The 20,636-nt window shown below is 42.2% G+C and overlaps 1 protein-coding gene and 1 long non-coding RNA gene across 2 annotated transcripts; one reads left to right on the top strand and one right to left on the bottom strand.

Annotated features, from left to right (window-relative positions):
* The first annotated feature begins 256 nt into the window (after window positions 1–256).
* Window positions 257–8,762, top strand: sik1 (salt-inducible kinase 1). Its single transcript, XM_085384648.1, has 14 exons — window positions 257–541; window positions 1,051–1,246; window positions 1,366–1,482; window positions 4,319–4,382; window positions 4,578–4,739; window positions 5,242–5,366; window positions 5,464–5,587; window positions 5,676–5,896; window positions 6,263–6,412; window positions 6,504–6,614; window positions 6,729–6,954; window positions 7,033–7,287; window positions 7,418–7,607; window positions 7,722–8,762. The coding sequence occupies exons 2-14, from the start codon at window positions 1,094–1,096 to the stop codon at window positions 8,227–8,229; spliced, it is 2,406 nt and encodes an 801-aa protein (XP_085240774.1). The 5' UTR covers window positions 257–541; window positions 1,051–1,093; the 3' UTR covers window positions 8,230–8,762.
* Window positions 8,763–18,107: 9,345 nt separating this feature from the next.
* LOC146650977 (uncharacterized) lies at window positions 18,108–19,973 on the bottom strand. Its single transcript, XR_014907921.1, has 3 exons — window positions 19,623–19,973; window positions 19,459–19,527; window positions 18,108–18,649 (listed from the first exon to the last, which is right to left on the bottom strand). It is a non-coding gene; the product is annotated as an uncharacterized LOC146650977 (long non-coding RNA).
* Between the last annotated feature and the right edge of the window lie 663 nt (window positions 19,974–20,636).

The raw sequence follows: 20,636 nt of genomic DNA, 5'->3' as shown, positions 1-20,636 counted from the left end.
CAGCCGCTCTGTGGAGAGAGCCCGCGAGCTACGAGCCCGGCAGAGGGAAACATCACGTGGTGACACATCTTTACGACTGACGTCACCGTCCCCATCTCCAAGCAACCCCTCCATCAGCACTCGCGTCACCGTGCGCCCGAGCCGCGCGGTTGCCCAGCAACCCTTTCCTTGCGCTCGGGTCCGGCCTTGCCTTGCACCCAGCTCGAAGCTCTGACGCGAGTGTGACGTTAATAAGGTGGGTATCAATTTGTTATGGTGGCGAGGAGAGGAGGGAGGAGGAGGAGGAGGAGTTCCCCCTGTGAGTGCCGAAGCCCTCAGCTCTGCATTCCGGCGGAGCTTACAGGCACACACACCGGCCGCAGCCTGGTCCCGGCCTCAAGACTTGTTGTAGAAAGTCAAAGGAAAAAGTTACCCCGCGCGTGTTGCCCGCAGTTTTTCCTTTTTGTCTCGTTGTTTATCCGGAGCTCTGTTTGTGGAATGGTTGACGTTTCGTCCGAGAGCTGCCTGAAGTGTGAGAGAAGGTGGTTATTATCGTTGTAAGGTAAGAATTACTCTCGATAACTCACATTTTACTGGCTCATTGTCACTTAATAGAAAAACTGGTAATTTTACAACTCAGCCAAAGTCTCTTTCTCTCTGCCTCTCTCTCTCTCTCTCTTTTTTAGTTTTCTACATGTATATATATACTATTTTTTTACGTATTATTCAGCCTCTTTTTCTTAATGGTCGTGAAAGTGTCGCTTTTTCTTATAGGTTAGTGAAACCTATTTGTGTAGATCTCTTTGTACCCAATGAATGAATATCAGCGGGCTTGTTTATATATATTACACGTATTTGTACACCTGTAACGAGATTGTAGTCGTATTTCCAGCTTAACTCGTTTATTACACCAACAATGTTTCGATAAAGTGATCATATAATAATTTTAATTCGTCTGTGTTTTCAAACAGTCAGGACCAAATGCTCGTTACACGCGGAACAAAAGCTTCTAGCAAGTGAATTTTTACACAAATGCAATAAAATGAGTAATGTGCACCGCTGTCTCTGCAGGTTCGTTTATCACAGTGCTGTAACCCCAGTCTGTTGGTACGCCATGGTAATCATGACAGAAACCAACCGGGGAGCTCAGTCGAGCCCTGCCCAGGGGAGGCCGCTGCAGGTCGGCTTCTATGAAATCATCCGGACCCTGGGGAAAGGGAACTTTGCAGTGGTGAAACTGGCCAGGCACAAAGTCACTAAAACACAGGTCAGCTGCTTTAATATCATTGTTAATATTATTAATTTCTACTTGCAGCTTTTTTTCTGGCCTTTCTTTTGAAATTTGCAATTTTTAACCACGATTCCCCCCCCCCCCCCATTTTTAAGGTGGCAATCAAGATTATCGATAAAACCAGGTTGAATCCTTCCAACCTCGAAAAGATCTACAGAGAAGTGCAGATAATGAAGCTGTTGAACCACCCTCATATCATCAAGCTCTACCAGGTGTGTATTGTGGCTAACCTCTCTCTGCTCTCTGAAATGTCGTTGTGTGCAGTGCAGAATGCTGCGTGTGTAATTCAACCTGTGTTACGCCCTCACGGTAGCCGGACTGTATGCTGGTCTGCAGGGAGCTGGTCTAAATGCATGCATGAGCATTTGAGTAAAATGCTCTGGTGTGGAAGGAAGCCTTTGCAAATTGAGGAAAAAAATATTTTCCCTTAAACAGCACTGGTGCGCTGCAGAGCACTGCCTTTAAGGACCATTTGTTGCCTGGTTTTAACCAGCTTGCCGATTCTCAGAGTATACTGAGTCATAAGTACTGCAGAACAGCATTAGTGCAATCCCCTTTGACCTCCCTGTATGCGTATGTGTGCTTGTTAGAGAGAGAACAGTCATCGGTACCAGCCGCTGCTAAGAGCATTGCATTTCTAAGATTTCTTCAGTTGTTTGAAGGAAGAGGTGATGGCAGAGATATGGGAAACAGAGCAGGCAGGCGACTAATTACCAAAACATCCACAGGTCTGGACTTTAAGCCTAATTAGCACCTGTTTAAACCACTGCAATGTGTGTGCATGTCACGTGAAGGCTACCCCACAGCAAAGCGCTGCTTTACTGCTAATCAAATTGAAGACTTAGTCGAAAGAATCCGCTTTTCCCCCCTCAGCTGACCTCGCAAGCACCGCGGCACGCGTCTGGCAACAAACACACACCCATGCAAACAGACACACAATGCCCTTTCTCTTTTTTTTTCATTCTGGATTTTTTTCTGCCTTTTGCTTTGTTCTCTGTTGTTTGCTACTTTTCAGGATTCGTTTGTATCTGGTTTTAAATGGCTGAGCAGCTCTTACCATGAAATCATGTCTAGACTGCAGAAACAAGGGGATAATATTATTCCTAGGAATTTCTATAAGAGAAAAAACGTAATAAAGAAATCGAACATCATAGATGTCCACTATTTTTTTTTATTTTTTTATTTAGAAACCTCCTTCTATTCATCTCACAAGACCACACAGACATTTTTAATGCTTCACACTGATGGTACAAACAATTCAAAGAGGATATCAAAATTTTTCATATGTTAAAAAGAAAAAGAAACATCCAACCACTCAACAAATTAACCATAATGCAGACAGAAAAATGCATCACTTAAGATGTGTAAGCACAAATAAAATAGAAATTGAAATCCCCAGTACATGATCGTCTCTTCTGACACACACCAATATGCAAAATAGTTTAAAGGCATTCATGCTTTATACATTATTCAGATGCGTCAAGTGAGTGTAAAGACAGATTAACCATGAACGAAGCCTAACACTTCAGTTAGATTATGTGGAAAAAACATGAGATGGAATTCATTAATTTAAAAGATAGAATGATAATAAAAAAAACCAATTTTATTTAAAAGACCATTTTTGATCTGACAGTCTTTGTTTTGTGATAGAGCGAGATGATAATCTGTAGGTTTGTGGTGTTGTATCACTGCTGTGCTGTCTGTCCTCTGTCCCTTGTTAATTTCTTCCTGGCCTTGGGTTGTTCAAGGTGATGTTAGTCAGATGGTTGTTAGCAACCCTCGTCACCTCCTCTTTCTCCTTCCTGCACAAAGGGAGGGTACTGACATAAGACCATCTTGTGATCTGTAGATTACATCCTCTAGTATCCCTGCAGTTTTTTGGGAGACCTCACGATAAATCAGCTGCTGCTTCCACTTTGTTTTTGTCTCACGGGAACCAAAACAATTCCTCTAAACTGAAAGGTCATTGAAGTCTCTCTCCCGCTCATTGTTTGTTTGCATAAACCGCCCGTCTTATCGCTTTAAATTCCACTGGAATCTCATGGATTTTTTTTTCTTTTTTTAATTTTATGCTCCCATTATGCAGCTTTTAGCAACCTTAAATTGACCTTATGGAAAACGAGGAGTCCAATATGGATGTTAAAGGGTTTATCTTTATTCGGGGGTGACTAGGGGCCCTTGACGCGCCATGGCTGTTCTTCGCAACAGTGACGTCAGCTGCACCTCAAGGTGACAGGGAGCTGCCCTATCTCGCAGATAAAGACTTGTGCCCGCTTGGGGACCTTGGTGTATTGAATCACCGTTGTCTGGTTTTCTAAAGGACCCGGTGGCTGAAAAGAATTAAGCTCCGCCATTCACTGGAATTTGGTGACATTCAATTTAGGAGTTGGCCAGCAGCTTTATCCAGACAGGACTTTGTCATCTGACGATAATTGCTTTGTTGTGCAACCTTTTTAGCTCAACTGCTCTGTCCCTGAGGGCTCTCATGGGAAACGGAGGCCTTGTGTGAGCTCCAGGAAAGAACCGGGAATTACGTCTTTCCGTCCCACAAAGTGCATTGAGCTCTGAGTGATTGCACTTTGAGTGTTTCTGATACACCATGTGAACAGCCCATGTGAATGTGCCCCGCTCTGTTTTCATAGATATAAAGAGATAAGGGGAAGCTTGAAATTCAACACTAGCATCCACTGCCAGCTGGTATCAGCCTCAAGAAAAACATTCCCATGCATTGGATCAGCTGGTTTGAGTCTGAATGTTACGCATTCCTTTTTGGGTCTGTTTGACGTGTGTAAACGGGTTTTAAGACATGAGGAAAATGTGCACGGGAAGTCACTGACGGTTTACTTATGCAACAGGGCATATAATGGAAAACAGGGTGTTGGTGTTTTTTTAATTTTATGTGTATGGAGACATTTGCAAATGAGGAATGTGGTGGTTATAAATGCTGGAATGTGCTACAATGAAACACTGGGAACAACTTGAACTTTGAAATATGGTTATCCATGACACAGTTACACTCATTGTTTTTTTTCTCTTTTTCTCTCTTAGGTCATGGAGACCAAAGACATGCTGTATATTGTGACAGAGTATGCAAAGAATGGAGAGATGTTTGGTGAGTGAAGCCTTAAGCCTTTTCATTTGCATTCACAAAGGTACATAGCACACCCAGAAACACAGAGGTTAATTTTAACCCTCCATGACAATTAAAAGGCCACTGGCAAAATAAAAGCATGGAAAAAGGAAGTAACCTCATAATAGACCCTCCTAAGAGTCTGATCCTGATAGTCTGGATCCTCTCTCCCTGCAGACCACCTAACCTCAAATGGCCGCTTGAGTGAAGATGAAGCACGAAAGAAGTTCTGGCAGATCCTTGCCGCGGTGGACTACTGCCATCGGCACCACATCGTTCACCGTGACCTAAAAACTGAGAACCTGTTGCTGGATGCCAACATGAATATCAAACTGGCCGGTAGGTCGATCATATTCTTAGTGTTGGCTGGTGATAAGATGCAGTGTTAATGGTTTTTAATGCAACAACGTCCTTCTGTACCTACTTGCTGTTTCTGTATTCTGTTCAGTTTACGCCTGAAGAACGTATTTGGTGCTCTGGGATTCTAATTAAATCATTGTTGTGCCATCTATGTGCTAATTAAATGTTAATTATTCACCCATTTTACTAAGACAAGCATCAACCAGAGGAAATGAGCTCAGCACACAATCACACGCTTTTACATGAAGAAACTGTAGAGCCAAATTATCAGAAACAGGAAAACAGTCAGTCTTTTGTATGAGAAGATATGTTAACCCGAGCTTACTTTGAAGTGTTGATGAATATCTCATGATGATAAATTACGTAACACACCATGAACAGTACTAAATCTGCGCTATAGGGCCTGCAGCGCTTCAAGCTGGAATGGAAAGCAAACAAGTTTGATTAAAAAAAGTTGTTCTACACTTGTGTCTGTGTGCAGACTTTGGATTTGGAAACTTCTACAATGCAGGGGAGCCTCTGTCTACATGGTGTGGCAGCCCGCCTTATGCTGCCCCTGAAGTGTTTGAAGGGAAGGAGTATGAGGGGCCTCAGCTGGATATTTGGGTAAGCTCCGGGAATGTAATACAGCATTACTGACAGAGGAAGCGATGACATTTACATAATCGTGATTACATTCTCCTTTTTGCTCTTTGCTTCGCAGAGTCTCGGTGTCGTGCTTTATGTCCTCGTCTGCGGCTCTCTTCCGTTCGACGGAGCCAGCCTTCCCGCGCTCCGGCAGAGAGTCACCGAGGGACGATTCAGAATCCCTTTCTTTATGTCACAAGGTATAAATTATCCCAACAACAGTTACCGCAAATTACTAAAACGGTGTAAACTACATACAGAGACTCATTCACTGTTTGCGTACTTTAGACTGTGAGAATCTGATCCGTAAAATGCTGGTGGTGGATCCAGCCAAAAGGATCAGCATTGCTCAGATCAAGCAACACCGCTGGATGATGGCGGATCCGTCAGCTGCCCACCAGATCCTCAGCCATCCCCTCACGGAGTACAATTCCAACCTGGGCGACTACAGCGAACCCGTGCTGGGCATCATGAACACACTGGGCATCGACCGTCAGAGGACTATCGAGGTGACTGAACAAGAATCAAAATGTGTTTAGTGGTTTTATGAAAGTATTGCAGTCACAGTAAAAATACTCAGTTTACGGATTTACAGGCAGCGGGTAGGCTGCAGCTAAGTTTTCATTCTCTCTTAAGTTGAACCTACATTGTATTCCTTCAAAGACCTTATTCTGTATTTAAATATAGATTTCTCACTCTGTCATCTCCAAATATATAAATGCAGATATATGCAGCTATATTTGTCTTTCCCTTAAAAGTTTTAAAGAGGTGCTAAAGAAAGCTATAAAGAGAGAGCACTGGTTATAAACTGTCATTACAAGCCACAGAAAGTAAACAAAATGGCAAAATGACTAATCTTCTGACCTTATCTTCAGTCTCTGCAGAGCAGCAGCTACAACCACTTCTCTGCCATCTACTACCTGCTGCTGGAGCGAGTGCGGGAGCATCGTGCACAGCAGCTGAGCCGCCAGTGTGGAACATGGAGCCAGAGACCAAGGAGCACCTCCGACTCCACAAGCCCAGAGGTCAGCACTATAGCTGCATGTAGCTGACTATCAATCTCCATTCTTATTTGCATGAAGTTTAATAATCTCTGTGCTTTCTGCTTCCTTCTAGGTGATCATGGAGTCCACTGAGAGTTTTAGAACAACAGCGTTTTCACTTCCAACCAAAAACACCCCCCCTGTGTACTCAGAGGTAGAGTGTGACCAAGCTGGATTGTTTCAGGTAAATTTCTTAAATAGCACGCTCTCTTGCATCTATATTAATAGACCAAATGCAAAAGCTGCACCCTGCCCTGCTAGCAGTCAGTGGCTAACAGTCAACCTCCTTCCTTTTCAGCGTGTAGTGTTTCCAGTGGAGGCCAGTCTGAACAGATTGCTCTGGAACCGCTCCATTTCACCCAACAGCCTGCTGGAGACAAGCATCAGCGAAGAGGTGCGACCCAGAGACCTGGAGGAGGAGGAGGCGACGCAAACTCTTGGGCCCCTGCTCCCTCCAACCACCACCTCTCGCAGACACACTCTGGCTGAGGTCTCCGCCCGTTTCCACCAGTGCAACCCTCCATGTTAGTATAATATACATGCGCACGCATGTTCTTCATTCTTGTAGCGATGCAGAGTCTTGACCTCTCCTGTTTCTTTAGGTATCGTGGTCAGCCCCTCAGACGGTGCCTCCTCTGACAGCTGCCTGAAGTCTTCTTCCAGTCCTGCCCCCACTTTGCAAGCTGCTGTAGGTGGGGTGGCAACACTTCGGGCCTCGGGGGCTGAGGGAGGAGCTCTGCTGTCTGCTGGAGCTCCCCTGGCTCTCTCTTCCCACCTCCTGCCCCAGGTCCAGGGCAGCCTGCCCCCTGCCAGCTTCCAGGAGGGTCGCAGAGCCTCTGACACCTCCCTCACACAAGGTACACACGCATGATCGTGAAATCATTTCCTGTATGCCACCTGCCTAAGCTGGTATTCAGGTTTTCTCACACGTACCATGTAGTAGGATCAACGCTGCATTGCATAACAGTTTCCCATGCCTTCACGCAGGCCTCAAAGCTTTCCGCCAGCAGCTGAGGAAAAACACGCGCACTAAAGGACTTCTGGGATTGAATAAGATTAAGGGTCTGACGAGGCAGGCTGCCCCATCACCCTCCTGTAACCGCGGTAGCCGGGGGTCACTGGGTCCAGCTCTCTCTGAGCACCGCAGCATGCTGGAGGAGGTGCTGCACCAGCAAAGGTGAGTCACATTATTGCAGGAGCACAAAGCATTATGGGATTGTTAATTTCATAAACTACAAACAATTGAACCCCAAGTCGAGCTGTTGATAACAAATCTCATCTCATTTCCCAGAATGCTGCAGATTAAGCACCAACCACAGCCTCAGGTCCAAGCCCCTCAGACAGGACCTCAACAGAAGCCCCTGCTCTTCTTGGCACACCAACAGTCACCATCTCCTCCGCCTACTACCGTGTTTGCTTCCTCCTCCATGTTTGACAACCCTGCTCAACCCGTCCTGCCTGCTCAGCAGGCTTCAGTGGGTCTGCAGCAGGGTCCCTGGCAACAGACCCTCGAGACCTCCGCCACAGGCTGCTCATCCTCACCCTGCTACTCCTCTTCTCTGTCCCCCGTGGCCTCTGCTGCCTACCTTCTCGAGGCACGTCTACACATCAGCCAGCAACCCCACCCTAACCACCACACTGGCCTCCGTCAACAGTCTGCAGCACAAGGCAATTTCCCCATCCTGTCCAAATCAGCCATGTGGAGGATGGGCTCGGTCTCTGGCACAGACCTCGACATGCAGGAGCTGGGTATGTCTGGACAGCAGCAGCAGCTCAGCAGCTGTGTGATGGTGAAGTAAATCATCGGCCAAGCGAGACCGGCGAATGTTCTCTTGGTGGAAGAGCCAAAAAAGACTTGATGCTGAGCGCAGAAGAAAAGAGAGCAGAAGTGAAGAACAACAAAAAAAGCAGACGCAAGTGACGAATTTGTCTTTATGGGGTACACGTGAGAATGTGTCTGCACACGTGTTCGCTGTGTGTATGTGTTTTTTCTAATCGTATAAGCTAAAGACTAAGCAATAAACCAAACTTTGGATGAAGTGTTCGATTCGTAACAGCCAGAGAAGCAATAACAGACTGACAGACTCTCCTCGGCTCCGATGGACTCACTTGAATAGCTGACGTTGCTGAGTCACTCTCATATTTTTATGCTGTCTAGATTTACTTTTTGATCTTTTTTTTAACAGGAAAGTTCGCTCTTCCATTTTTTCCTGTTTGTTTTTTTTTTTTTTTTTGCCACTTGTGTAAGCGCTCTCAGTGTTTTTCACTTGCCTGGACAGAAGACCAAAATTCATATTATTTTCAGTCTCCCCACTTTGTTCACCTTCCTGAAGAGACATTTCTCTGTAGCAGTGCAGTGAACACGCAGTATAGTAACCTAAGCTTACTCACACCGAAGGAGACGATTTTTATTTTTACTGAAACTGTGATTTTTTTTTTCCCTGTTTGTTTTTTCTGTGCAAGATTGTTAATTTTAGTGACGCAAAACGCTGCTTTTACCTCAAGCTGCAAAAAGACTACTACACCCTCATCAGCCAAAACTGAGCGAAGACGGTGTTTCGCTGGTTGAGTTAAAGCACAGCAGGTACATCAGTCAGCCTGGTAGCACCCTACATGTGTGGATCCATACCCCTCCCTCTCCTTTGTCTGATAAGCACCTTTCTTTTTAGATGCTATTACTACCTCCTCAGGCAACAATTTGGAAAGGTTAAGAAAAACCTTTAAACGCTAATGAGCAAGTTGAATATCAGAGAAAGAGGGTTTTTCGTACGGAACAAAGACTGTGGGAACAGTGCAATATTTTACATGAAAGAAACCAATGGAAATGAGGCTTAACATAGGATGGTCAAAAACTCCACGTGTACTTGCCTGAGGTTTTGTGTTCGTCTTTCTTTTTTGTGTGTGTGTGTGTTTCATCTTGCCGTGCTAGCTAGCTGACTAGAAGAGGTACTTCTTATGATACTGTAGTGACTTAGAGAAGAGGCTCGAGGCATTTCAAAATGCTGTTTTGTTTTGTTTTTTTTGTTTTTTTGCTTTTTTTATTCACACAGCATGCTTGTAGATCCGAAAGGAAGAATTTGGGTTTTACCAAAGACTCAACAGCACAAGAAATAGAGGATCTGTCAAAAGACACACTACTGACTTTCCTCTTTGAATGCTGTCTCCAAGATGTAGCGTGGTGGTGTAGCGAACCAATTTCACACGATCTCCTTAGCCTTTTGCTGTGAGACAAAAGAAAAGAAAAGAAAAACTCCCGCTGCCACCAAATCCTAATGCTACGTGTATTGTGGGTATCTCTAGCTGTTACTATGAGGACCATGGTAGTGTTTGTTTTGTACTTTTCTAAAAAAAACAAAAAGAAAGAAAGAAAGAAAGAAAGAAAGAAAGAAGAAGAAGAAGAAGAAAACAATCAGAACATAGCAATACCATAATGTGCAGGAAGTGGAACTTTCTTCAGTTGCTCAGTAGTAGCTTGAAATAGACACAGATGTCCTGCACTGAATTGCATGTGCAGGCAGTCGAGTTAAGGTGTTTGAAAGCTGTAACAGATGTGTATTAATGTGAGTGTAGTTAGCTGTCTCATGTCTGTGAAACATCTTGTAGGTGAGAGCTGTGTCTTTTCGAGCCCGGCTCTTTTTTTGAAATTATATTGACCCCCCCTCCCCCCCCCTTCGGTTTATTGCACTCACTTCAACACCTGTGCCTTTGCCTGAACAAACTGCAGTCAGATTGCCCCACCCCCAGCCCCTCCTCTCTGATCCCCACATTGAAGAAAAAACGATCGATGGCTCCATTACAGGACATTTCCTCAGACGTCCCCTTTGATATTTTCTTTGACCTTTGAACTTGCTATCTAAACAAGCGAGATTTGCACTTTACTCATATTTCTTATTGCTGATTTTTTTTCTTTCGTTTTTTTCTCATGATGGGAAAAAAAATCACAAATCTTTTGAAACACAAGACTTTCGATGCAAACCTGTAAAATTACCCTTGTGATAAACTTTGGATAAGAAGTATTTCATGTTTTTTTTTTTTTTTTCCTGATTTGTTACTTGACTGTGTGAGCATGAGCACGTCTTTGTGTGTATGGATGCATGCGTGTGGATGTGTGTGTTTGTGTGTGTGTGTGTGAGGTTATAAAGAGGAACAGAAGGAGGGAGGAAGGAAGGAGAAGAAATGTTAGTTGAAGAAAGTTGTTTATTTATGTGGCTATTTATTTAAATAAAGTTCACTTCCTAAACATTTTCTTTTGTGGTCTGACTTCTTGTTAAACCGCAGGATGTGTTTTTTAACCCCCTCTATACTGTTTACATTTCTGTAGATGACTAATTTTTTTATTTAGATCTCTTTGATTCAAGATTACAGCTTAAACTTTGAGGTTAAACTCTCAGAGATTCAGAAAACACCTTCAGGCCATCAGGATGGAGAATGAACGTCTCTAGATCTGTCGCATTGCCTTGGAATTAAGCAACATTTAGTGGCTGCACACTCACTTTCTAGCATTTCAATATTCATATACTAAACTAGAAGTGAAAAACAAACATCTTAATCACAGAATCATTGACACTAAGATGCTTCACCCTCTTCCACTAACTGATGATGATGCATTAGCACCCCATCGTAATGGTGTGATGCACAGCGATGATGTCAACGATGACTGCATCGGGCCCTGATCAACCTCCAGCTGGTCGATTATTCATAAACATAAGACGGGATAGGGCTCTGATGTTTGACAGGAAGGGCTATGTGGGAGTCAAGCGACGAAACTGAAAAAGAGAAGCCAGAGCCTGCTGCCCGCCTCCACCCGTCCAGTCAAACCAGACAGAAAGAAAACAGAAAAAGGGGAAATGCGTGGATTTGCGGCTCGCTTCATGTGCAGATTTACACCATCTGGGGTCACTCACATTTACACGTGTAGCATATGGTTGGACATTTGGCATTTTGACTGTCGGGGAGCTGCTCGTGAGGGCTCAGCCTGAAAGGAACTGGATGTCCAGCTGCTACAAACACATCCGTCATCAGCTGCTGCCTGCTGCACAAGTGACTTTGTCTAATAAAATTTTTGCAACATGTTCACAGCAACTGTGTGACCATCTGCAGCATTTATGACGTGCGACCTCTGACTGCTGCTGTCTGAACTGGAGAACAATATAATTGTACCGGTAGTCATCTTCACTGGAGGTCGTTTTTTTTGTGTTTTTTTTTTTTTTATCTCAGGGCTCCGTCGTATCCAAACAAAGACATACTCAGTCTTGACATTAACTCTGATATTGTGCACTTACAGGGTTTCTTTGCACCGTTTATTCACCAGAGTCAAATTCCTCTTACCAGGAAGTGACACGACCGGCTTGAAAAGAATGAAACAGGTGGTTTGTGAAACAAAACCACTTATTGTTTTCTTTGCTGCTTCACTTGGGGCTTGATGAACAGGTTTAACCAGCCTGTTACAACAAATTGTTTGTATAGGTTTCTCTTTATCGATAGGAGTAAGTAAAAGTCTGATGAATGCCTCAACACGTGTTGAGTCAGGCTGTACTGCATTGTGATTTGTTATCACTGGATGTAGTAATAATCTCGCTGGTAAATCAAGGAATTTCTATCTACATGTACCTGTGTATGTGTATGTGTGTCTCTGTCCCTCACTGATCTCAACAGTACATCTCTGGTGCAGTATGCTTCTCTCTGCTGTATTTTCCCAGTCCCCAAAGAGACAAGTGTTTATGCCTTGGGTTTTTCCATGCTTATACATGCACAATCACATTGGTCAATAGAATAGTCCCAATATGTAATGTCATGTTAGTAAAACTGAATACATAAAGTCATATGAAAAAACAACGCTTCCACAGTACTGAGTGCAGTCCTGTGAAAAATACTTACTGCTTACGTGGGATTTAAAGGGATAAGTAGCAGCCAGATGCTGATAATCAGCTATTGATTACAATTGATTATTGCTGAGTGTGAGCACCTCAAACACAGCAGAAAATCTGCAACAGAATGGCTGAAAAAGAAAATCAAGATGGAGCAATGGTTCAGTCAAAGTCCAGACCTCAACCTGACTAAAAACTCGTGACCTTAAAAAGCTGTGGATAGAAGAGTGGGCCAAAACTGTGTCACAACCAATAATCACTAAGTTTAGCTGTAGAAAAAGTCTACAGACATTGGATCGTGAAAACAGGAACTGTGGAAATCTCGACAGTTTACAAAGGAAATCACAACGACCAACACACCCAGGTAGTGTTTCTTCTTTGCAAGTCATGTAAAGAGCACTTGGATCTCAGCTGCCAGTGACTAAGCGGCTGTCGACAGCTGAATCCTGAGATATGATCACATATCACATAGGCAGGTTTGAGCAGAACAGCATGTCTGCTTTTTTGCAATTTGGGTCAGCATGTCATCTGATACAAAACAAAAAAAATATTACTCCAAATGTGGAAGTACTTACGTTTTACATGTTTTAAATGGCCTTTGAATTATTCACATGTTAACAACAATATTAACAACAACGAAACAATGAAATAATGACCATGACTGTAATGTTATGTGTATATTGGTGATAGAGGTTCAGTTATGTATAGTGAAACAAAGGCACAAAGGGGGGAAGCTGTCCATAGAGGGCAAAACCATAGTAGTACCAGTCTCTAAATGGTATTTATTGTCATCTAGTTGGATAGTTTAAAGATACCAGCACTGGTTTTACAGTCCATAGCTGCTTTGTACAATCATCAGCAGGCTGTTGGTGACCCTTGTTCAGGCTGCGGTTGGTGTGTTCAGCCTCTGCACGTGGAGAAGACAGGAATTATATTACACAAATAACTTCTTTAGAGTGAAGTGAAACTTGGTGTTAAAAATAATGAAAACCACCTCTCATGTTGCATTTTTGATCTTTGATGGGTGTTTTTCGTCTTCCTCTTTGTGGTGAATTCTGCTGTCACTTCCTTTTCTGTTCTAAATTTACAGACACCTGTACTCTGTCTACACATAATAGCCCTGCCATCAGGCTACACACACTTGGCTTTTTGGAGGGCAAACTCATTATTATTGACTCTGCATACAGTCATGTTAAAAAGAAAGTGCATCCTATTTCTATTGGAGCTAAACATCTCTGAAAACTAACTTGGTAGCATAAATTCCTGTTAACAAGGGAGTCTATGAGGATTTACTTGCTTTTGGATCCAGTATCGACTGGCCATGAGAGGAACTGCAGATTCAGGCACTTTGGTTTTGGCTTAATTAAAACTGGAATGGCCATCTGTTTGCCATCCAAACCTTGGCCAAACTGGTTCATGCAACAGGACAATGACCTCAAACACACCAATGAACACAATGGCCTAGTCAAAGTCCAGACCTCAACCCAATTGAAACACCATGGTGGGATCTTACTTGCTTTTGGATTCCAGTATCAGCAGGCCATGGGAGGAACTGTAGATTCTAGCACTTTGCTGTTGGCTTGATTTTTTTAATTGTTTGATCCACAGTCACATCTTGAGATGTAAACAATCCTGGAGTTTCGGAAAGGCAGGAAGACAAAACATTTTTCCTCTCTTGTATACTATGTGACACGTTTAGCAGCGACCTTCCACACAATCAGATTGAAATTTACAAGGAATTGTAGGAGAAGCACTTCAAGGAACATATCCAATGTCACCTCCTGCTTACTCAGAAACACACACATGCACACACACACACAGGCATTTTCTTGAGTAAGCCAGCTGTCAAAAGTCAAAGTACATGGAGCAAAAAGGTTTCCAAGAATCTGCATGGGTAGAAGCAGCAGGGCGGGCGGTTGTGGGTGGGGAAGGAGATGATACTGAAAAAGTGTAATCATACTAATGAAATGAGAAGTAACTTCCCATTCTAAGGATGAGCTACTGATAAGAGGGAAGGAAGTTTATCTCTGACTATTAAAGAGAAATTCATACTCAAAAGGTCAATGATACTAAAGTCGCAAAAAACACTCCATAAGAAACTATAAAGTTTAATGTTTGGTGTAAACAAAAAGCCCAGAACATGACGAAAAGCAAAGAAATATTGGTATGAAGGCAGCGTAAAAGCTTTAAGATCTCGCCCCTTGCTGAAAGATTAGCACACTCCTGATTATGTGTACGTGAGCGAGAAACTGTACACATGCGTCACTGCCAATACTTCAGCTCTCTGGCAGGACAAGCATGAACACCAGAGGATCTGTGGAACTCTTGGAAGCTCAGTGCAAGGTAAATAAACAACACAGGAAGTGCTCATCATGACTCTGCACAACAGAGTTGGCTGGACAGATCATTCAGCCTTTAATCAGGAAAAAGAGACAGTAACAAAAAACTTTTCAAGCTTAGCTTTGGGAATTTAAAACAATATGCTGAATTTATTTTATAAGCCTGAGTAGTAGTACGCACATGTTGACTGAGAAAGAAAAGAAACTACTGCAGATTTCTTCTGGGGGAAAAAAACTCATGACTAACTAACTCAAAACTAACGTAATGCAAAATAATCTGGAGGTCCAGGACAAGTTAGTCAGTGTTTATTTTTATTAACTGGTTTTCCAAGTCTTTGCAATCGGGGAACAAATAAAACAATAATTTCAACTTACACACATTGGAAATTATTTACATTTCTCACAAAAGGCAGTTTTAATTTTCTCCAAAAATACAGGATTGTCACCTATGATGAATATAAAATCGTACAATGTTAAATCACTGAAGTTCATCTAGTTGCTTGTGCTAGCTCTGTTTCTACAAATGTCCAGATGGTAACTGATCTCAGAGCAGTGAAACCAGGGCCAGCAGCAGCCTGTCTAGCCTGGTAGTCTACCATCAATCTCCTTAATGACAGAACACTGTTTGAGATGAAAGGAGAGAGATCACATTCACTTGAGTTTTAATAGTTGTCTGCTTTTAGAGTTCAGCGGGCAAGCACTGCCTGCCTTGCTTGCCCCCAGTGGAGTGCCACTGGTTCAGCAGTGGTAGTGTACTGGCAGTCTGCTGGCAGCTACAGACTTAGCAGATAGCAGATGGTCTTATCTGCTGCCAGATAGAAGTGTCTAAAGTATATAGTATAACTGGTTTGTGGGCTACTTTTGTTTGTGCTCCGGTAACCAGTCTCTGAGACGAATGAAGTTAAAGCATGCAAAATGCTAAAGTAAAACCAAGTGTTTAAACCAGGGGTCCCCAACTCCAGGCCTCGGGGGCCAGTGTCCTGCAGTTTTTAGATGTGTCCGTGATCCAAACCAGCTGATTCAAATGGCTAAATTAGCTCCTCAACATGTCTTGCAGTTCTCCAAAGGCCTGGTAATGAACTAATTTGATTCAGATGTGGTGACCCAGGGTGAGATCTAAAACCTGCAGGACACCGGGTTTCGAGGCCTGGAGTTGGGACCCCTGGTTTAAAACAACGAGAAGTATCCATTTCAGCCTCAGCCTGTACTTTTCATTCTGTATTTTTATTCTTTGATGTGGTGTTTCTTTTTCCCACTCTTGCAAAGTGCTTGGTTTGATTGGTGAGGTTTTTCTCTTAATATTGTAGGGTCTCTACATTCACCTTGAGGTGATTGTTGTTGTGATGTGATGCTGTGAAATATGAATTGAATATTGAATTTGAAATCAATTAAAGTGAATGAATTAATAAATTTTGATCTTTTTCCATTCCTGGTGAACTCCACTGTCGCTCCCTTTCCACTTTTCAACAAGTCAGCATTCTATCAACATGTCATCCACATCATGTATCACATCATTTAAACCCTTCTCCATAAGCTGTCCATATGTAATATATAATCAAATTATAAATTAAGAATAGTCAAGTCTTCATCCATAGAGATTTTACATTACAATGCACCAACTGCACTTGAATCACAGGCACCAGATTTCAAGTAGACTTCTTAGAAGTACATCAGGAATGACTGCTTGGCCATCGTGTCTCTTGCTGTCCATGTCTGTCAGCAACGGGGAATAATCAGGCTTTAGATGTTAGAGGGTTAATAGTCTTGTCTCTTTCATTTGGTTTACTTTTTATAGCTTCACTGAAGTGTATAGCCAATATCAACTCATTTTGTCGACCTCACAATAATGGTCGACACTTTCTCAAGCCTGAATGAGTTATAACATTGCTCTTTGAAGTTTTAATGATCCTCGTCAAACCTCAAACCAGGCATTTGATCCCATTCGCTGGTGGAGTATCTTATTTTCATTCCTTTAAAAAAAAGAGAGACTTTGTCAGATGTTGTTGATGGTGATGATGATTCCAGGCTGTAAAAACCGACTTGACCAGAATGAACAGGAGGAAGTGTATAACAAAGGCGAGGAAGGAACCCTCATGTCTGTTTTTGTTAACATGGACAGGTTGTTAATCATGAAGCGTGACAGCACAGAAGTTGCAGGGGGGTTTTATAGTTTACTTCTCTGTGTGTCATGTCACAGGCATAACACACAGAGAAGTATGTTTTGAAGCAACATTTCACAACAACACCTAAATGTCATTAAACTTGTAGTTTTTCAGTTGGATTTTTCAGTTACTGCCTGCAGCCGCAGCAAAAATGGTGAAGAAGTATAAACAGGTGATGAAGGAGGAACAGATGTCTTAACAGAAGTGTCACCTTAAACACGCACTGATCTATCAGAACAATCAAGATTCATTGTGTTGTGTTGGTATTGGTCGTATCCAGATAGGATGTCCTTGTGCCGTCAGAACTGCTTTAATTTCTTGTAGCATAAATTCAACAAGGTGCTGGAAAATGGGATTTTCAGACTTCAGTCTGGGATTTTGTTCTGCATATTTCATGATAACATCCCATACTTGCGCTACATAGATGATGCTTATCTCGTGTTGCTCCGCATTCCATGAGTAATCTATGGGATTAAGCTCTGCTGACTGTGGAGGGCACTTGAGTTCAGTCAACATATTGCCATGTTCAAGAAACAATTTTGAGAATATTTGTGCTATTTGATATGGCTGATTTGTACACTGAGGTCATAAGGGTATTGCTGTAGCTCAGGAGGTAGAACAGGACTACCTGTTAGACTCATGGATTAACTTTCCATGATTGGAAAGTTAGTACCGGTAGTTTGATCCCCGGCTGCTCCAGTCTGCATGCCAAAGGATTCTTGAGCAAGACACTGAACCCCAAGTTGTTTTCTGATCTAAATGATAATAGAAATGCTAAAAAGATATACACAAACTAGTCTATTTACATGAGGGGTCTCGAACTCCAGGCTTCAAGGGCCGGTGTCCTGCAGGTTTTAGATGTGTCCGTGATCCAACACAGCTGATTTAAATGGCTAAATGACCTCCTCAACATGTCTTGAAATTCTCCAGAGGCTGGTAACGAACTAATCATGTGATTCAGGTGTGTTGACCAAGGGTGAGATCTAAAACCTGCAGGGCACCGGCCCTCGAGGCCTGGAGTTGGACACCCCTGATTTACATGGTCAGCATCAATCCTCAGACTGTGATATTGTGAAATGATGTTCATTTGGTTCTAAGAGTACCAAGGTATAAATTTACTGGGGAGCCAGTGCAAAACCAGTTTCATATGGGACATTTAAGAGGAGAAGATGGCGAGTAGAATTCTGTACCCCTTTTGTAAGTGATGATTTGCTCAGGCAAACAATAATGACTTAGTATAACTTAGGTGTGATGGAATAAAAGCATGTAATGTATAATTTCCCTTTCACAGTTGTAGCACTTACGTGGAGTTACATAAAGTACCGATGGATAATTACCAAAGTAATAAGCAATTTGGGCTAGTGTCAGAAGACTGAGAACGACTCTTAGAGCTCTGGTACACGAATGGCAGAGAAACCAGACAAACACAGTTATGTGGCTTTAAAAGTACTTTAGTGATGTTAAGCCTTGCAAAAGAAATTTGTAAACAACACAGTATTACAACAGGTTTTAACAGAATGTCAAGTATAAAAATTTCCCCCAAAGTAGCAAAAAAAAATAGAATTAAATAAAATTGTGCACAAGTAAAAGAATTAGTCTTTTTTAAGTCCAAATGGTACCGGTGGGGCCCATAGAATTCGTCTGACAAGGAGTGTGTGTGTGATTGTCTGTCCTACCGTACTACTTGTACAGTAGAGGATTGTAGTCCATCAATGTGCAAATGAGTGTGCGTGTACATGTATATCGTCTCCTAGGATCTTGGGTTGGCTCGCCATCCAGTGAACACTGGAACACTCTGGGTTCTGGAATCGCTGACCTGGTCTTTGGATTCGTCCCATATAAAAACCTGACCTATAAACAATGGCCAAATATATGTCACGTGCCCTTTAAGGATAACTCTCACAAATTAAACTAAAGTAGTGTCACAGTGCAGTAACTACTATTCAGATCAGCTATCATCAATTCAATCATCATCAGTTCAGTCATGTTGTACAACATTAAAATATCAAGTTTCAAAGGTCAAAGTATCAATATCCAAAATTTCACAGTATCAAGGTTCAATACTTATTTGTAACCTGCAGTAACATTGAAGATTATCTACAAGGTTGCAAACATGCAGGAATTATAGTCACCATATAATTCACTTTCATTGTAAACATTAATTACATCCATCAAAATAACTCACTGTACATATATATCTAATCACAAATAAATAAGTATATTACCCCTTTTAAGAAATGGAATAATATGCAAATGCTTATCAGAAATTGAACAAAGTGCAAATAATCAATTTCAATAACACGTAAACACAAGGACTCAGTCCACAAATAGGAGTATTAAAATAGACGTGCTTAATCCCGCTTGTACCATAGGCCTACTAGTACAAGTGGAAATACACTAAAAATTACCACCAAGTGTTCAATACTGAGTATTGTAAAACAACCGATTGACATCAAAATTTAAACAGGAAGCAGGATAAAGTCTGCTTACAATTATCTCTCATAAAGTTATTTTTAGCTGCTTTAACCATTTACAGCTTTTCACATGTTAATGACTTAGTTAATGCTCTAACTAGCATAACAACAGTGCGTTTCAGAGACATCGAACAACTGTACCCACACTCCGCACATCACGTGTCTGATTAGCCACATTTAGCTTACCGCCGTCGAGTGGATGCTCAGCATTTACATGGAGCCACAGCTCAGTAAACCCTCCGGTTTCGCTCTGCCCTTGACAACAACAAGTGCAAATACATAATTTGTAAAAAATATCAGTTTAGATGGTATTTCTTTTAACTCGTTAGAGGTTAATTTCTCCAGCTTACCGATAACAAAAGTTTTAGTCCGTCTGCTCTGTTCGGCTGTAGAAGCAAGAGACTGAAAACTTGGGAGCTGGTACTAAGGAGGGACAAGAGCTGCCTAGAGCTTCACCGATTGGCTGACATGTGAGGAGTGGAGTAAAACAATAGGCTCTCATCAGAGCTCATCAACCCTCTGAGAAACTTAACCCTTGTTTGACCAGAGCATATCATATATAATCTGCATCCCTTCTATGTTTAAATAATTATTTTGATCTCATTTCACTTTCATTAACCGGGCCAGTAAGAACAGAACAATGAACATTAAATGTTTTAATTTGTCTTCTCTTTCTGTTTGAGATTATTTTAGGAACTGGGTTACACAGTGATACACAATATACTTCTGCAAATAACAAAAACAAGACAATCAACGTGTTCAACAATACCTGTATCACCTTACAGTTGGGAGGAAAGAAGATCAAAGTCGGGATAGATCCATGATTTCATGGTGTTTTCATACCAAACTCTGACTCAGCTACCCAAATGTTGGAAATCAATGTACTATTGTTCCATTGTGGTGAACCTTTGTGAATTGTAGGCTCAGTTTCCTGTCCTCAGTTAACAGGAATGCCATCAGTGTGGTCTTCTGCTGCTGTAGCCCATCTGCTTCAAGGTTTGAGGTGTTGTGCATTCAGTGATGGATTCTGCATATCTTGGTTATTAGAGCTACTGTTTCCTTCCTATCAGCCTGAAGCGGTCTGGCCTTTCACTTCTGACCTCTGACATCATCAAGGCATTCTCACCCTGAGAACTGCTGCTCACCAGATGTTTCCTCTTTTTTGTATCATTTCCCATAAATGGTCTAATTGCGGAATCAGTCCACTGATTTTGCCAGATATTACTTTGCACATCAACGTTTTCTTTTTCCATTCAATGATTAATAAAGAACACACAAGGAGCTTAGTTTTCTGTAAAGATTTTGAGTCATATTATGGGAGAAGGTAAAGGTCTGACCTTTAAAACAACCCACACGATAAACCA

This window comes from Rhamphochromis longiceps, linkage group LG16 (genome assembly GCF_057381845.1).
Source record: "Rhamphochromis longiceps isolate RC_006_pf linkage group LG16, R_longiceps_female_GT1.1, whole genome shotgun sequence".
Lineage (NCBI taxonomy): Eukaryota > Metazoa > Chordata > Actinopteri > Cichliformes > Cichlidae > Rhamphochromis > Rhamphochromis longiceps.
Note: the sequence above shows the minus strand (reverse complement) of the source record. Positions and strands in the feature narration are given on the sequence as shown.